Source organism: Bufo gargarizans, chromosome 6 (genome assembly GCF_014858855.1).
Source record: "Bufo gargarizans isolate SCDJY-AF-19 chromosome 6, ASM1485885v1, whole genome shotgun sequence".
NCBI classification, from domain to species: Eukaryota; Metazoa; Chordata; class Amphibia; order Anura; family Bufonidae; genus Bufo; species Bufo gargarizans.
Window position 1 is genome coordinate 138,061,053 of NC_058085.1, and position 17,174 is coordinate 138,078,226.

Here is a 17,174-nt window from a genome sequence, read left to right on the forward strand (position 1 = left end):
TTCCGTCATAATAGAAGTCATGGGGCTGCAAAACGGACCCGTTGTGCAGGAGAGGACTTCTATTATAACTGAATGACTCTAAAAGCATTCCGTCCTGCGTTCTGTCATAGAATTGCGTTATGGTCCGTGGTATCGGAATCCATAACGCAATTCACATTTTACCACCTTTAACGAATTTCAAAATATGAAATTAGCTCATCTCTAATTTTAATAAATCTGTGTTTTAACTGATATTAAAGTGATTCCAGTTTTGTGATATTGATGACCTATCCGCAGGATAGGCCCTCAGTATAAGATCAGCGGAGTCCTTCTCCCAGCACTGCTGCCGATCAGCTGTTTTGAAGCCCTGCATCCTCTTCAGTGTTTACCTACACACCATCTTTATTGTAGTGGCGGCACAGTGTAATTACAGCTTCCTCTCCCATTCAAGTAAATTGGATTAACAGCTGTAAATTACCCTACGCCGCCACAACAATGTAGACAGCGTGCAGGTAAACACTGAAGAAGGCACAGCACTCGCACTTCAAACAGCTCATCTGTGATGGTGCCGAGAGTCGGACGCTCACCAATCTGATATTAATGACCTATTCTGAGGATGGTCATCAATATTATGAAACTGGAAAACCCGTTTAAGGCCTCATGCACATGACCATGTCTGTATTGAGTTCCACAAACCACAAAATATGGAAACCTTCAGTGTGCGCTCCACATTTTTCTCACTCCCATTACTAGAATTGACTATTTTTGTCCACAATACAGACAATAGGACCTGTTCTATAATTTATAGAATGGACATATGTACGTGGACAGCACACAGATGACACCCATGTGCTGTCCGTTTTTTTAGAGTGCAATCCGCAAAAAATGTGGATCGGACACGATGCAAAATACAGTTGTGTGTATGAGGCCTAAAAGAGTACTTTTGCCAGGACAGCCGCTTTCCATATGCTTCCTTTGGGCCTTCCTATACAGGGCTGGGCTGGGGATCTAAAAGTATTCCCATGTTGTAGGCAAGTAGAAAAATAAACAGAAGGTGGGGCAACACAATTGGACAAGGCCAACACAAGCCAGAAGTAGACAAGGCCAACACAAGCCAGAAGTAGGCAGGGCCAGCAATACCATAGTGTAGCACAAAATACCGCCCAAGCAAAACCAAATACCACAGTGCAGCATAAAATACTGCCATATCACCATAATGAGGATGTTACACAGTTGAGTTCAGGAGGGCACCTGCGACTGATGGCCAGATTCATAAGTATCTGATACACCTACATTAATTAATGTTGAGCCCATCAGATCGTTATGTGCCTGGCCAGCAGCCATGAGGTGGGCTTGTGCGCCCCCCTGGGCATCAGCCCTTCGGGAAATTTACTTGTAGAGTCTATGGCCAGTCCACCACTGCTCCTATATTAGTGGTTTTGGTGGACCTGGCCCGTTCAAGCATTACAAATTTAAAGAGGTACCATGTAATATCTATCACGAACGTTCCCGTAAGATCGGTAAAACTGGCAACACATGGCTTGATCTAACAGGTTTTCCTTGTGGATCAATAGGCGTCTGTGTTGTTTCTGGTAATGGCCACACCCCTTGCCTCAGGTGTTGCTAATGTGTTCATTTAACCTTCCTTATTTATTGTTGCTTCTCCCACAATGCTGTGCGGTTTATAGTTTCAGTTGTGGATAGCTGGTGTGTGGATCTTGGCAGAGTTTCTGGTGTTTCAATCGAAGTTAAGTCTTTCCTTTCCCCTTTTGTATTTTGTTTGGGTTCTGTGTGTTGCATTTCCCTATTGTTTGTATTAGGCCTGTAGGAGACTCCTGTTCGTCCTTCCTTTTGGAGGAACAGGTAGTCTCATCTCTACCATTAGTACCAGGGTCCTATAGGACATTAGGTATTCCTACACACCTCCCTCTGGGGGTCTGTTCATACTGGTAGTCAGTCAGGATTTTGGTTAGATTCACGTGGTTTTCCACTTGGGTTTGGGTGTTTCTGTGCCAGACTTTATGCTAACATCACCATAGTAGTTTATGGTGTTAAATTAACACTGTTAATACAATAACTGGAGTGCCAGCACTGCAAATATAAGATGATGACGGCATGGTAGATGCTCCTCTGGTGCAGAGAGGTGAAAAGAAGTGCTTCATTAATGTATAACACCTAAATAGTTAATATTTGTAAAAAAAAATAAATAAAAAATGCTGCATTATGCAAGTAGAACAGCTAGTGAAAGATTCACCTGTCACTGGCAAATCTCTAGAGTTAGACTATCGGGTTATTTAAGGAGCTACTTGGAGATTTACCAAGAGAGCCGCAGACATGAGCAGAGCACGTGCAAATCTTATGGATTATAAGTACAGGCTGATTTCTTAGACAATATTATAGCACTGCAGGGCATTGCAACACTCAGACAATGGAGAGCGTAAATCTACCGTCAGGGTTATTTTAAGGTGGACACAATAGAACAGCTTCTTTTCTATAACGCTAAAATGTAACACACTAGTTCCAGGTGCGACTTCTGCAACATCACTTTCACTTGACCCCAAAAAAGGCACAAATGTGCTTTGTGGTTTCTCCGAAGCATAAAATACAAAAATAGCATAAAAACAACATGTTATAACATTCACGTAAAGCATTCTGTACCTTCTCCGGTCTTTCAAGTTCTCCATTGTCTTGTCCAGCTTCATCTTAAAGGTCAGCAAGGGCTCCAACCATGCAAGATGTCACCTGCACTGTCCATTCTCAGCAGTCTCCATCAGACCGTGAAGTTCTATAACCAATCATCAACTAGTTTGGAGATTAGTTTTTCTGAAGTAGAGCCCCAAACCCCACATTTTTTTGATCCTGCTGGTTTTTGATAAAGGTTCATTTTGTTCTCTCCATGCCTGGTGAGTGAGTGCACTCTGACTAATCTCGGTCATATACTGCTCAGTCTTCCTTATAGCGCTACACACACAACGGAATTATTATTATTTTTTTAACCCCTCAATGGACATTTTACTAAGCATTCTGTAGTCAGAATGCTATTATTTTCCCTTATAGCCATGTTAGAAGGAAAAATAATAACATCTACAGAACACCTAACCCAAACCCGAACTTCTGTGAAGAAGTCCGGCTTCAGGTCTGGGTACCACATTCAGTTTTCTATCACACGCATGCAAAACGCATTGCACCCGCGCGATAAAAACTGAACAACATAAAACGGACATAAATTGTGTGCGCACTCGCGTGGGTTTCCTGCAATGCACCCGGAGCAAATCCAGGACGCCCGTCTGAAAGAGGCCTAAATGTATTTGCAAGTGCGATTTATGCAGTGTTCTATATAATTTTAATAAATACACTGTAAGGCTCCATTCACACGTCCGTAGCGTGTTTTGCGGATCCGCAAAACACGGACACTGCAATGTGCGTCCCGCATTTTGCGGACCGCACATCGCCGGCACTAATAGAATATGCCATTGCGGACAAGAGAAGGACATGTTCTATGTTTTTTTTTTCAGGAACGGAAATGCACACACGCCAAAGGCCCTATTCACACGTCTGCAATTTCGTTCCACATTTTGCAGAACGGAATTGCGGACCCATTCACTTCTATGTGTGCGGATCCTCACTTCCAGGTCCGCATTTCCGTTCCCGAAAAAAATAGAACATGTTCTGTTCTTGTCCGCAATTGCAGACAAGAATAGGCATATTCTAATAGTGCCGGCGATGTGCAGTCCGCAAAATGCGGAACGCACAGTGCTGTGTCCATGTTTTGCGGATCCGCAAAACACGCTACGGATGTGTGAATGGAGCCTTAGGCGAGTAAGGTTATGCTGGCTACTGTTGCTGGCTTCACTCTAGCTTCCACCATTGTGACCTACCTTACACAGTCATTGTGCTAATTTCATAATACGTGTTTATGCAGTTAGAGCTTTGCTTTTCTGATACCTCTGCAATCTCCCCATCACAGATTTTAAAGGGGTTTTCTGGAACTTATTAAGGCCACTTTCACACTAGCGTTTTGGCTTTCCGTTTGTGAAATCCGTTTCAGGGCTCTCACAAGCGGTCCAAAATGGATCAGTTTTGCCCTAATGCATTCTGAATGGAAAAGGATCCGCTCAGAATGCATCAGTTTGCCTCCGTTCAGTCTCCATTCCGCTCTGAAGACGGACACCAAACGCTGTCCGCCTGACAAAACTGAGCCATTCGTCCTGGCACACAATGTAAGTCAATGAGGACTGATCCGTATTCTCTTACACAATCTGGCACAATTGAAAAAGGATCCGTCCCCTTTGACTTTCAATGGTGTTCAAGACTGATCCGTCATGGCTATAGAAGACATAATACAACCGGATCCGTTCATGACGGATGCATGCGGTTGTATTATTGTAACGGAAGCGTTTTTGCAGATCTGTGACGGATCCGCAAAAAAAATGCTAGTGTGAAAGTAGCCGAACTCTATCTCCTATATCCTAAAATGTCAAATCAAGTCTCTTTGTAATATATTCTGAATTTGGCTACAGCAAATTTCCCTAATTCCACTGACGTCACGTCCATCTGGTCACAGTGGACTCTTCCGATTGATCTAGTCATATACACAGGCAAGGGTTCATATTCTTTTGACAAGCACTGTCCTCTGCCTCTGCACCCCTGCTCCTTCACCGAGGCTCTTGTCCCCGATCAATTGTTCATGCTCTATATACCCACTTGAGGTTGAGTGGGTAGGACAAGAGAATGAGCAGGGTGTTGCTGGTGATGGCTAAGTTACCAGCACTAAGAATAACAGTTTTGGTAAGATGGCAGTCAGCGACCCAATGTGTAAACACGCAGAAAAAGTATTTGGGGTACAACTGCAATACTCAAAAGTGACATTATACATATTCAGATTAAGTTTCCTAAACCCCTTTGATACAATGTTGACTGCCTGCAGCCACTAGGAGGGAGAGCTTAGTACATACTCTATTATTATATTACTGTATGTAATGTTGAATGTAATAGTACACAGTAAACTCTTAGTCTCCCTCTAGTGGTGGATGCAGGAAGCCAGAGTTTTACCACTTAACTATGTGAACTGTAAAATACACATGTAGTCACAAAGTAAATTTCAGCCATCACCTCTAGTGCTATGTGACAACATATCCCTGATGGGAGTTGATTAATGGGACCTCAGAAACCCTGGTGTGAACATTACCAAACAATTTCCCCTTTGCTTGCTTGATTCAATAAATCCCAAGGACCTGTATGGAGAAAGCCTTCCTTTTCGATCTCTAAATAGCTGGATAATTGGGGGTCCCAGTAGCCCACATTTACTTTATACATCGTGCTTATATTCTGGATGCCCTGGAAATGATGGCGTTGTCCCATGAAAAAACACATACAGGACACGGTTTGTGAGTCTTTATTTCATCCTCACTGTACAAAAATAAATAAAAACACAAAGTTAGACAAGGGCCGGAAGTGGTCACCTCCATACCCTGCATTAGCGTCATTCATACACAAAACTACATGACTACTTCATGTAAACCAGGAGATGCTACAAGTGAGATAACGTCAGACAAGTACTCTGCCATGTTCATGCCAAAACATTGGTACAAGAAACATGCATACCCTGCGTACATGTGTGGGCTGGGATTGGCTGTCATGCACTCAGTCACGCAAATACATATTTATAGATCTATACTTATATCACACAGGCAGATGCCAGGTAACATGCCAGTTTGCAGTCTTCCCACAATACCCAGCAGAGGATACTATGTTACAGCCACTTAGAGATTTTGTGCACATCACGACAGCGTACACGAGGTACAGCGTTCAAGCAGTGGGGATGCCTTGAGGCCCAGGCCAGTGATATTATACATGGTCAGAAATTGCATCCAGAAAGTGCTATCATTCACTGTACACAAGATGGGCCTTAGGGTGCCCCAGTATTCAAGTACTCCATACTATAAGGTAATGGAGATCTATGCCGAATCTAGAAGGCAGGGGAACCAAGCAACGTTCTCAGACTTAGGCCTCTTTCCCACGGGTGGCGCGTGTAAGGGCCGGATAGGAAGCGGGTGCGTCGCGGGAAAATGCGCAATTTTTCCGCACAAGTGCAAAGAGTTTGAATGCGTTTTGCATGCGCGTGAGAAAAATCTGCATGTTTGGTACCCAAACCTGAACTTCTTCACAGAAGTTCGGGTTTGGGTTAGCTGTTGTGTAGATTTTATTATTTTCCCTTATAACATGATTATAAGGGAAAATAATAGCATTCTTAATACAGAATGCTTAGTAAAATAGGGATAGAGGGGTTAAATTTTTTTTAAAAAAATAATAATTTTACTCACCTCATCCACTTGTTCGCAAAGCCCGGCTTCTCTTCTTTCTTCAGGACCTGAGTAAAGAACCTTTGATGACATCACTGCGCTCATCACATGATCCAACACCATGGTGATGGATCATGTGACGGACCATGTGATGAGCACAGTGACCACCACAGGTCCTTTTCCTCCTGGGCATCAAAGAAGACGACAGAAGAGAAGTCGGGCTCCATCCCTATTTTACTAAGCATTCTGTATTAAGAATGCTATTATTTTCACTTATAACCATGTTATAAGGGAAAATAATAATGATTGGGTCCCCATCCTGATAGTGACCTAGCAACCATGCGTGAAAATCGCACCGCATCCGCACTTGCTTGCGGATGCTTGCGATTTTCACGCATCCCCATTCACTTCTATGGGGCCTGTGTTGCGTGAAAAACGCACAATATATCGCATGCTGCGATTTTCACGCAAGTGATGTGTGAAAATCACCGTTCATGTACACAGCCCCATAAAAATGAATGGGTCTGGATTCAGTGCGTGTGCAATGCGTTCACCTCACGTATTGCACCTGCGTGGAAATCTCGCCTGTGTGAAAGAGGCCTAAGAAGTTCTAGAATAGGTCAACATTTCTTGGATTTGGCTTCCGATTAAAATAGTGCAATTATAATGTTGATTATGGGTAACAGCAGAGGAAATTATTCTCAAAGCCAGGGTAGATGTCAGGGTTCACAGTCTTTAGGTTGGCCCCATGTCACTCCTGCGAGATGTCAGGGCTCATGGCATTTGGGTTGGCCCATGTTACTCTGTCAACATGTTTAATGGCGGTTGACAGGAGGCCAACTATAACTTGGTTGCTCATGGGCCCACGTACATGAAGTACCAGCCTCTAGCCTTGCAAGCAAGTGATAAATCTGAGCAGAAAGTGACATTCACCCACTTATAAGGGATTGTCCTCTGCTGGACCTAATAAGTCCCGTCGTTTTTGGACTTTTAAGTTCCAAGCTGGAAGGAAAGTCCAGCCCTGGGCTGGAGATGGCAAGATGCAGGCACATATAGTAACAGCAAATACCAAGCCACACATATGACCCAGCAATGACTGACCACAAACCTTGCATTACTTCCAATAGTGGCTGTATACATAGATCCAAAACCTCTACATAACATACTCTTATTCAGAAGGGTCAATGTGAGCTGGCAACCATTGACCCTTATTGCATTATTAAGGCAGATCCAGTTTTCATGTGTCCTATATGAAACTAGTGTAATGCTATGTTCACACAACAAAATCTGCAGAAGAAAAATCAATAGCAGATCAGCAGCCGATGTAGCTGAAAACAGGTCATTCTTGGTGGCCGATTTCTAATTTGACGGCAGTTTTAGAGTTTTTACATGCGTTTTAGAAGAGTTTTTTGTTGAAGATTTGGATGAATTTTTAGAAGAAGTTTTAGAAGCGTTTTTGCCACAGTTTTTTTTTATCCAGTTTGGCTGGGGTAATCCAGAAGCATTTCTGGTGGCACAAACGCTGCTAAAACCGCTAGCATATTTTCTGCTTCCCCATTGGCTTCACTGCAAAAACCACTATCAATCCACGTCTAACAAGAAACATGCCACTTCTGAAGTGGATTTGAAATTAGTGGCAAAAAATGTGCCATCTGCACATGGTGTTTTTTTCCTCAACTGAAGTCAATGGGAGGCTGTTGGTGGCGTTTTGATAGCAGAATCCATGGCAGAAAACCACGGCATTTTCCACTATGGAATCTACAATAGATTTAATCGTGTGAACATCCCCTAACTGTACAACCCAAGTGTACATATACCTGGATCAGAAACCTGTATCCTAACAGCAACGGTAAAAACATCACCATACACGTGAGCACCACTTTTCTCTAACACTGAATGAGTAACAAACTGGGAATCTTAGCCGTTTCCTCATCTGCAGAAGTGTGGAAACAAGACATTATTGGCACATATCTGAAGTATAGCTCATCTAGACGTGAGACCCATTACATTGCAAAAGTGCATCATTTTCCATTTCATGCAGGATCTAGGCAAGTTTATGAAACAATTCAGAAAATGACCTCCAATAAATGGTTGCACAAGATGATTCGCGCCACTCTTCTTCATGTGTCTGGTAGTCAACTGCAATACCAGACAAGATTGTGCCTGACGTGGTGCTGTTTCTGGAAATAATTTCCCTCAACCCCTTTAGTGATGCACACACATCCTTCAGAGCACATGCTTATGTGGTGGATTGGTCTTCTGCATGGTGCTAGGTTCACCCTTCATTTATTACAGGAGGGTCCATCTTTTGGATTTCCCAGTAACCGCTAAAGTTGATTAAACCCTCAACAAACTACTGATCAAGACACTTGAGAAGTTTAACAGAGCCATAGGGGTCTAGTCCATTTCCCACCAATCTGGTATTAGTTTGGTCCTGGGCTCTGGTTACTAGTAATGAGTTACATATATCTTTTAGGCTTCACTCAAGTAGCTAGCTACATAAGTCAAGATAGGCAGGGTCCTACCTGCAACTAGAAGAGGCATGTATCCACATAACAGCAGGAATTATGGAGTACCTAAATAAAAGGCTACTTTTTATAAGTATGGGACAAATATATTTGAAGACATGGCCAGGAAGGTCTCTCTGCCACACAACCTGAGCCATTTCACAGTGATAAAATTCTATTTCAGCATCTTAATGTTAGTTCAGTTCAGTTCACATTCCAGGGATATAGAGTTTTAGCGCATCCATTAGGTCCGTAACATGTCACCCAAAGATAGTGACATCATATTAACTCTTCCAGACACTTTCTAAAATGTCTGGATCCTACAACGGGCTACTATCCATCTCATGCATACACATAGCAGAGGCAGACATTTTATGTTGACAACCAATTAGAGACATCATATGGTGCCTATTGCATCACCAATGTCCGTGTTTCCAAAGTGCATTGTAGTTCAACCAAAAACATTACTGTCAAAGGCTGAACATGCTTGCTTACAGGAATGATTTATATTACCAGGTCTACTTAGTATGGTCCAGTGATCTCCATCCTATAGCTTCCCAGCAGTTGCAAAATTACAATTCCAAACATGCTCTGATAGCATGTAAATGTCAATGCATAATGGGGGGTGTCATCTTGCAACCACTTTTGAACCACAGGTTAGAGACCACTGTAGTTCCAGGAGGGATAAATTCAAGCCAAGATAACCTAATATAAACAATGAACTAGTCCAACCCTGTCCTTACACCTGTTCTCACTTTTTATCTACAAACAAATTACTTGACTTGTTCATAAATGGTCTTGGCACGACGACCGGTTACTTACTCTTTCAATTCTCCATAAAGAGACCAGCTGTGTATGGAGACCTGTTGGCAATGCTCCATGGGAAAATATATGCAAAGAGGTATCTCCCAGGGAAAGAACCATTTTCTGGGAGTGGCTCCCCATAAGTCTGTAACTTTTTAACAGGGCTTGGAATATGACAAGGGAAAATAGCCAAGCCAAGTATCTATCCATAAGCAAAACTATAAAGGCTAAACCAAGTTTTTCCTAAGTTGTTAAGTACAGAGCAGTGTCAACCCTGTTCCTCAGACCGTCGAGTCAACTGGGTATCCCAATTTCATAGACTCTTAACTGGTTTAGCACAGCATATGGATACATCTACAGGACTTGGTGTAGGGTTTCTAGGTATCTTTCTGTCTACAAGCTTTAGGAAGCGGAGTGTTAAGCTGCCTTACTCTTGTGAGTGCAACCATTTACAGTTCCTACTGTGACCTAAATAGTTCTAGAGTTCATGCTAATCCTGCCCTGCCTGGCATTATAGGCACAAAACAACTGGTCTGGAGCTTTTATGCCAGCAGTTGGTGACTAAAATTTCACTAGGCGATAGCTAGAGACCTAGCAAGATGTGGATTACAAAGGCAGGAACACAGATGACGAGACTTGCTGTACCTCTAATATGCCAGCAATGCTTATCCATTTTACTCATCCTGCAGAGCATTGCAATGTGTAGACCTATTCCTGCTTGAGACCAGTCAAGCAGTAACACAATATAAGAGACTGTCTTTTTCTGTCTTTCCTTCGAAACACAAAACTAAGCTAAATAGCCTTATCTCAATATGACCCCAACACAGTCCCTTCTCCATCTCTGCCAGTCCTTGTAGTTCACCGGTCCAACCCAATCAACAGTCGGTTCTTCTCTTCTTGTACACCTTCAGCTTTTAGGTCAGCAAAGATTTGAGTGAAATACTGGGGGTCAGCATTGATGCGCAGCATCTTTGGGCTCATCAGTCCAATGACAGAAAGGCAACGGTCCCAAAAGGCCTCCTTTGAGCTCTCTACAAGGAAGGGCTTTAGTGGGTAGGAGATCTCATTGCCCATGTAGGAATATGAGAGATAGACGCAAGTTAACAAAGATGCCTGAAGTTCTTGTTCACTGTTCAACTCAGAAGATATAACATCTCGACACAGCATGTAAAGAAAGACTATATTGGCTGGGGTGATAAAACCCTGATCTTGCCACCCTTGGAGCAGAAGAGATCTGTCAACACTTCTTAGCCACAGTATGGGCTCTGTAGGGGAAAGATGCTTGAGTTTGTAACACCTTCGACACAAAAACTCCCCTAAACATCTTAGCAGCTCGCTCGTGGATGCCTGCACCACCACTCGCTTCGGAGACGAGTGCACTTGCTGCTGTTGGACGGATTTGCAACCAGAGGAAACAGAGTCTTTAGTAATGGAATCTCTAGAATCATGTGTGAAGCTTGATGGATTTGAAGGAGACAAAGACTTTTTCAGATTCTCATTGTTGAGATGAGTAACATTATTCTGGTAACTACCATTGGTTTGACCCTTCTTCGGCTGTCTCTTCTTGGATGAGACAGCCACAAGCCTCTTCCAGGGCAAGACGGAGATAAAGGAATGTCTCTTCAGAGATTTTCCATTCTTGCTGTTCTGGACGGCAGTATAATGGGCTACACTTGAGCTCCCTTCAAAGAGTCCTGCCTTGCGGTAGCTTGGGGACACTGAGAGGACAGTCCCCATGATTTATCACTGTTCGGTGTGCCGCCCTTGTGAAAGAGGATACTACTTGATATTTAGAACATTTCAGATATCAATTCATCCCTGTTCTCCTAAAATTAAGATGCCTGGAAAAGAAGATGAAATAAATGTTTATTTCTGAGGAACTAAACATACAGGAAAACAATATATAGGAAGATCCTTGCAGTGGAATAGCTAGCTACATGTAAGCCTAGATGAGAAATCACAACTACATATAAAACGGTGACGGTTATGAATCCCTTCATGTTAAGACTTGTCTTAGGGTCTATGACAGCTCAATTGAATAACATTTTTATGTTACAGGATTGTCATATTTAGATGTATTTCTTGTTGCTTATATAGCAGATAGGTTGTGGCAGAGAATGGCGTGGCCATGCAATCCATGGCAGTATTCTATTAGTTCATTGTTAAGGGGTCCATCCATGGTAAACTCGCAAAACTGCACACCCATTAATAATGAACAGCGAATAACTAACCCATTTTTAATGAGCTAATGGAAAAACAGCCGCATCTGACATGGCCGTGCTGATCTCGGCTAACCACCATCTGTGTCTCAGTTGCATCACTCCTGTCCTGTTGGGCGATACCCTTTATCTGTATGTAAACTCTGTGCATTAGTGCCTGTGTTAATAGTTGTCTGCATTCCTATGTGTGTGTGCATCAATGACTCCTAAATTAATAGCTCCTGTCCTAGAAGTGAAAACAGCAATGAGTCAGCTGCAAATTGCTGTTGTCTGCATTGTCCCATCTACAGGTTTGTAACCCAACTGCATCTGATCTGGGCGCAGCTGACAGCTCCATATTTACTGCTGCATAAATAATAATCACCTCTCACCAGCATGGAAAACCCTGCTCCTAACAATACAGAAATATGTCACCATGCAGCTCTCAATATAGACAGGGAGATAACTCCACTTATTAAACATTAAATTAAAGGTAACAAAATATTAGGATTATCATTTACATAAAGTTTCTCATACTTGGATATAACATCAAACGGTGCAAGTGTCCAAGTGAGGAACAACCCAAAACAATGGTGGATCTAATCGCCCTGGCATCATAGGTTTGACTACCCATATCAGGTTACCCAAGTAGCAGCTCAACAGAATGATGTATCATCCCTAATATTAATTGTGTGACCATCAAAATTATTTCCAGAGGACATAGATACATTGAAAATCACATTGATGAAGTCTGATCTTGGACCATTACTGATTTCCAGAATGGGACTCTATGGACAGATGAAACACCTTTAATTTCTGTTACAAATTTCTGAAAAAAGGCACGTTTGTGTGCAAGAGGCTTAAATGACATAAATGGGGCTGACTTGCAATACCACCCCCAACCTGTGGGCAGGTGTGGTCTATTTATTTTTTATTTTTTTACACTGAACTACCACCTGGACTTAATCACGAAGCCCAAGTGCTGATGACTAAGTATCTTAGATATAACAAAGGAGTCACGTATTTTCCTTCACTTTCCAGTAATTTTTAAAACCAGTTTAACTTCTTGGTTTTTGGTGAAGGACAATAGAGTATACAGGAAGTAAACTGCCTTCCCTCCCCCCAACCTGAAATCCAGCAATCGTATTTGAACCAAGTGACCATATTCTCCAATAATATGGACTAAAAATGCTCATTTTTGTGTTTAAATCAACATATTACAGTCAACTATAGTTTGGCTGGTGATCCTTGGGCACATCAGGGGAGATGATTCTGAGGACCCACCTTTCATCTGTAGAGCACATGCACAGTCACGGGACACTTCATCTATTGGCAAGTATTTAGGGGGTAATTGGTAAGAATGGTCTTAATAACCCTGTGTCTGTGAAGGTTCTCATTTATCCAGGTCATGGTATATCTGTAAAGAATAAATCAAGGCAACTGGACATACTGTAGATTTCTTGAATCTGTGAAACGTTTTCAAGAAATCTACAGTAAGTCCAGTTGCCTTGATTTATTCTTTACAGATATGTATTAACCCTGTGCGCTGGCAGTGGATCCGCCGAAGTTAAGAAGAGGCACCAGCTTTTACCTAACTTTGGCACGTACACCGCTGGTCTAAAACTATACCAGCTTCCTTGCTGGCTTACATTTAGACCATTTTCTACCCCTAAAAATGGCAAGATAAATGAGACGGGCCTGCCAGCTCGTCCCCTTCCCCACACCCTTTTTTTTTTTTTAGACCTTCGCGCCCCAATCTGCACCAGAAATACGCCAAAAATTGGTGAATTTCTGTTACTAAATGATCCCCTTAGTTCCAAAGTCAGCTCCAAATATGTCATATATTGTCATTTCAGAGCCTAAGCCTACTGGAGGATCCTCTGGTGGGCCTGTCTGAATCAAGCTCACAATTTCTGCTGTCATAATTTGAGTTTTCAATCCCACATACGGGACAATTTTATAAGAAGCTAAGTGGATTGTGTAAGGAAAATCAACCCCACAGAGATATGTCCTGGTTAGGATCAAACCCATGGATCCAAGGGAACAATGCTAACTATGTTAATATGATATTTACGTTCTGGACACACCAGTTCTCCTAGTCTAGTAGTTCCAGGAATTGTGAAGTTTTAGTACTGGCCTTGGTTGGCCCATATATAGAAACATATAGTGGGCAGCACTGTTGCCTTGCAGAGTGGGGTCTTGGATTTGAATCCAACCAAGGACAACGTCTGCATGGAGCTTGTATGATTGCATGTGTTTCCTCCAAGTACCCTGGTTTCCTCCCACACTCTGAAAACATACAGATAGGTTTATTTGGACTGATGTGAATGAGGACAGTGCTTCCTGAATATGGCCTAGCTTCATAAAGAATAATTAGAGTATGGAAATATCCTGAAATTAGAGGTATTAAAAAGGGATCTTCCAGGATTACAAAAACATGAGTGTTTCCCCAAAAACAGCACCACATCTGTCCACAGGTTGCCTGTGGAATTGCAGTTAGGACTGTATTTTCTTCAAAGGAGCTAAACAGCAATACCAGACACAGCCCATGGACAGATGTGGCAGTGTTTGAGGAAGAAAGCAGTTATATTTTCCTAATCATGTACAACCCCTTTAAAACAGACACTAAATATAGATCTATAGGTCTGTAGATCTGTTTTTCATAAGCTTGTGTATATTGTCTACCATATTACACTTTTATGAGGAGGAAGATAGGAGGGGCGTTAGTCCACTGAGTAAGGGCTCATTCACACGACCGTGGTTTGGTTCCGCAATGCGGCTCGGTTGCGGACCTTTTCACTTCAATGGGGCCGCAAAAGATGCGGACAGCACTTCGTGTGCTGTCGGCATCTGTTGCTCCGTTCCGTGGCCCCGCAAAAATTATAGATCATGTCCTATTCTCATCAGTTTTGCGGACAAGCCTAGGCATTTCTATAAAGGGCTGTCCGTTCCGCAATTGTGGGGCGACATTCGTGTGAACAAGCCCTAAGGCCTCATGCACATGACTATGTATTTTGCAGTCCGCAAATTGCAGAACTGCAAAACGGATACCGTTTGTGTTGCATCCTCCTGTTTGTGGACCCATTGAATTCGATGGGTCTGTGGTCCTCATTTTGCAGACAAGTATAGGACGAGCTTTTTACGGACCAGATATACATATGAGGAAAGCAAACGGATCATCTGTGTGCTTTCTGCAAACGTATGACCATTCCACAACTTGGTAGAACATGTCTGCATGATGTGGATCATGGACCCATTAAAGTCAAAGGTTCTGCAAAAAGAAAAAAAGAAAAAAAACGCGGATGGCACACCACATCTGTATTTTGTGGATCACAAAGCGGATACGGTCGTGTGCTTAAAGGGAAACTGTCACCGGGATTTCTTGTACAGAGCTGAGGACATGGGTTGCTAGATGGCCGCTAGCACATCCGCAATCTCCAGTCCCCATAGCTCTGTGTGCTTTTATTGTGTAAAAAAAACTGATTTGATACATATGCAAATTAACCTGTCTTTGACTCATCTCACGTACAGGACTCATCTCAGGTTAATTTGCATATGTATCAAATCAGTATTTTTACACAATAAAAGCACACAGAGCTATGGGGACTGGAGATTGCGGATGTGCTAGCGGCCATCTAGCAACCCATGTCCTCAGCTCTATACACAAAATCCAGGTGACAGGTTCCCTTTAAGACCTGATATTTGTTAATATATTGGAGTGAATGAGGCCTATGTGGTTGTATATCTACAGGAGAAAATGCAGACAAAGGGCAGCATTACGCTGTTCATTATTGCTTTAGCAAAAACAATGGCCACCAATGAGAATTTAAAAAACACGGATAAGAGACGCAAACAATGCCAGCGTGATGCTGTGGAATGAACGGTACGTGCAGTTTTAATGAACAGCAAGCGTACAGCCAGGGGCACCAGCTGCCATGACAGTGCTGGGTGGGAGCACATCAGTGAATGCAGGATATTACGGTGGGGGCTGGGGTGATGGATAGTGGCAGATCTCAGTGAAAAGGAGAATTGATGAGAAGGACTAAGAGGAAACATATTGATGAGGGAGGGGGGCAGGATATGTAACGGAACGGGGGTTATGTAGAAGGGGAGAAGAGATCCATGCGTGACCATATAACCCGATTTTCATGCAATCACATGTCACGATACACAGAGGTTAGTAATAAAGGAGCCATACATAGCACGAGAAGATAATCAGAGCTTCTGACAGGAAAAGCAATTGGTTCCAAGCAATAGTCACTTAGGAATTATCGACTGGTGGCAATGGGGATGATAAACCTTAGAAAAGACTATGCAAGCGTGCGGTTTACAGACTATTCCGATATTGTGCCGTCTGCTTCCCAATCGATGCATACATTGACAGTCATGTATGTGAACATATGGAAGCCAGTCCCATAATACAATTTTCTATACCGCAGGGGTGCACAACCTTCTTTGTCAGGGCTCATGCACACGACCATGGTTTTAGTCCGCATCCGATCCGCCTTCACTTCAATAGCACACCGGGTGGTTGGGGGCCACACATAATGGTATCGAGGGCCAGATCTGGTACACCCTGCAATAGAGGCTACATATATTGGTGCCTCTATATCTACGCTGAACACCTCACGAATAGTCCTATAGATGGGATGCCATACACAGGACAAGGATTTATCCCTCCGTGGACTATACATGGAGCACCTACCTTCCTGTCGGCCATTGTTCAGCAGACGTATAGCCACAGTAACCTCATTATTATGTGATCTCCATTGTTCCTCCCTCCCATTTGCAGCGGTTCTATGGCTTGTTACAGTTAATTATATGAGGGGAGGGGGATGGGGTCTTCTGTAAAAGCCCTCAGGGAATAACAAGAGCATTACTGACAGACACAACGTCAATGAATTACCAGCACCCCTTCTCTTAGCCCCCTAAACACCTACCTCTAACGCCCTTGGGTCCATCCAAGGTGCTGCAGGTACCAGGTGTGCAGGGTATTCAGACCTTGTTCTCTCTGGGTGGGATCTTGGAGGATAGCCGGTTCTTCTCCAGGCTTTCATCCATGCAGGTTCTGATCTGGGACTGCAGATGGTTCTGCTGGACAGGTTGAGGAGAACTGCAGCAGGCTTTCATCCAGGAAATGTTCTGCCTTTTCTTCACCCTTTAAAAGCTAAATCTGCAGTTTGGTGGAGTCCCGGTAGGTTCCTGCTGCTTGTGATGTGCCCCAGATGACACCGAGTGGCAGATCTCCTGACCTCAGCAGTTGTGAGCAGCCTGTTCCGCCTTGATTACACGTGTGAACGATTCCACAGTGCCGCAGCGGCCCAGAGCCCATATTATAGCATGGTGTATAGCTCTAATAGGAATAATACATAGAGGCTGAGCTT

General features: G+C 43.1%; 1 protein-coding gene across 1 annotated transcript; it reads right to left on the bottom strand.

The window, feature by feature from the left end:
• Nucleotides 1-6,776: 6,776 nt before the first annotated feature.
• Nucleotides 6,777-17,174, bottom strand: LOC122940641 (cyclin-dependent kinase 5 activator 1-like). The gene is made up of 2 exons (XM_044297319.1): nt 16,731-17,174; nt 6,777-11,433 (listed from the first exon to the last, which is right to left on the bottom strand). The coding sequence occupies exon 2, from the start codon at nt 11,327-11,329 to the stop codon at nt 10,451-10,453; it is 879 nt and encodes a 292-aa protein (XP_044153254.1). The 5' UTR covers nt 11,330-11,433; nt 16,731-17,174; the 3' UTR covers nt 6,777-10,450.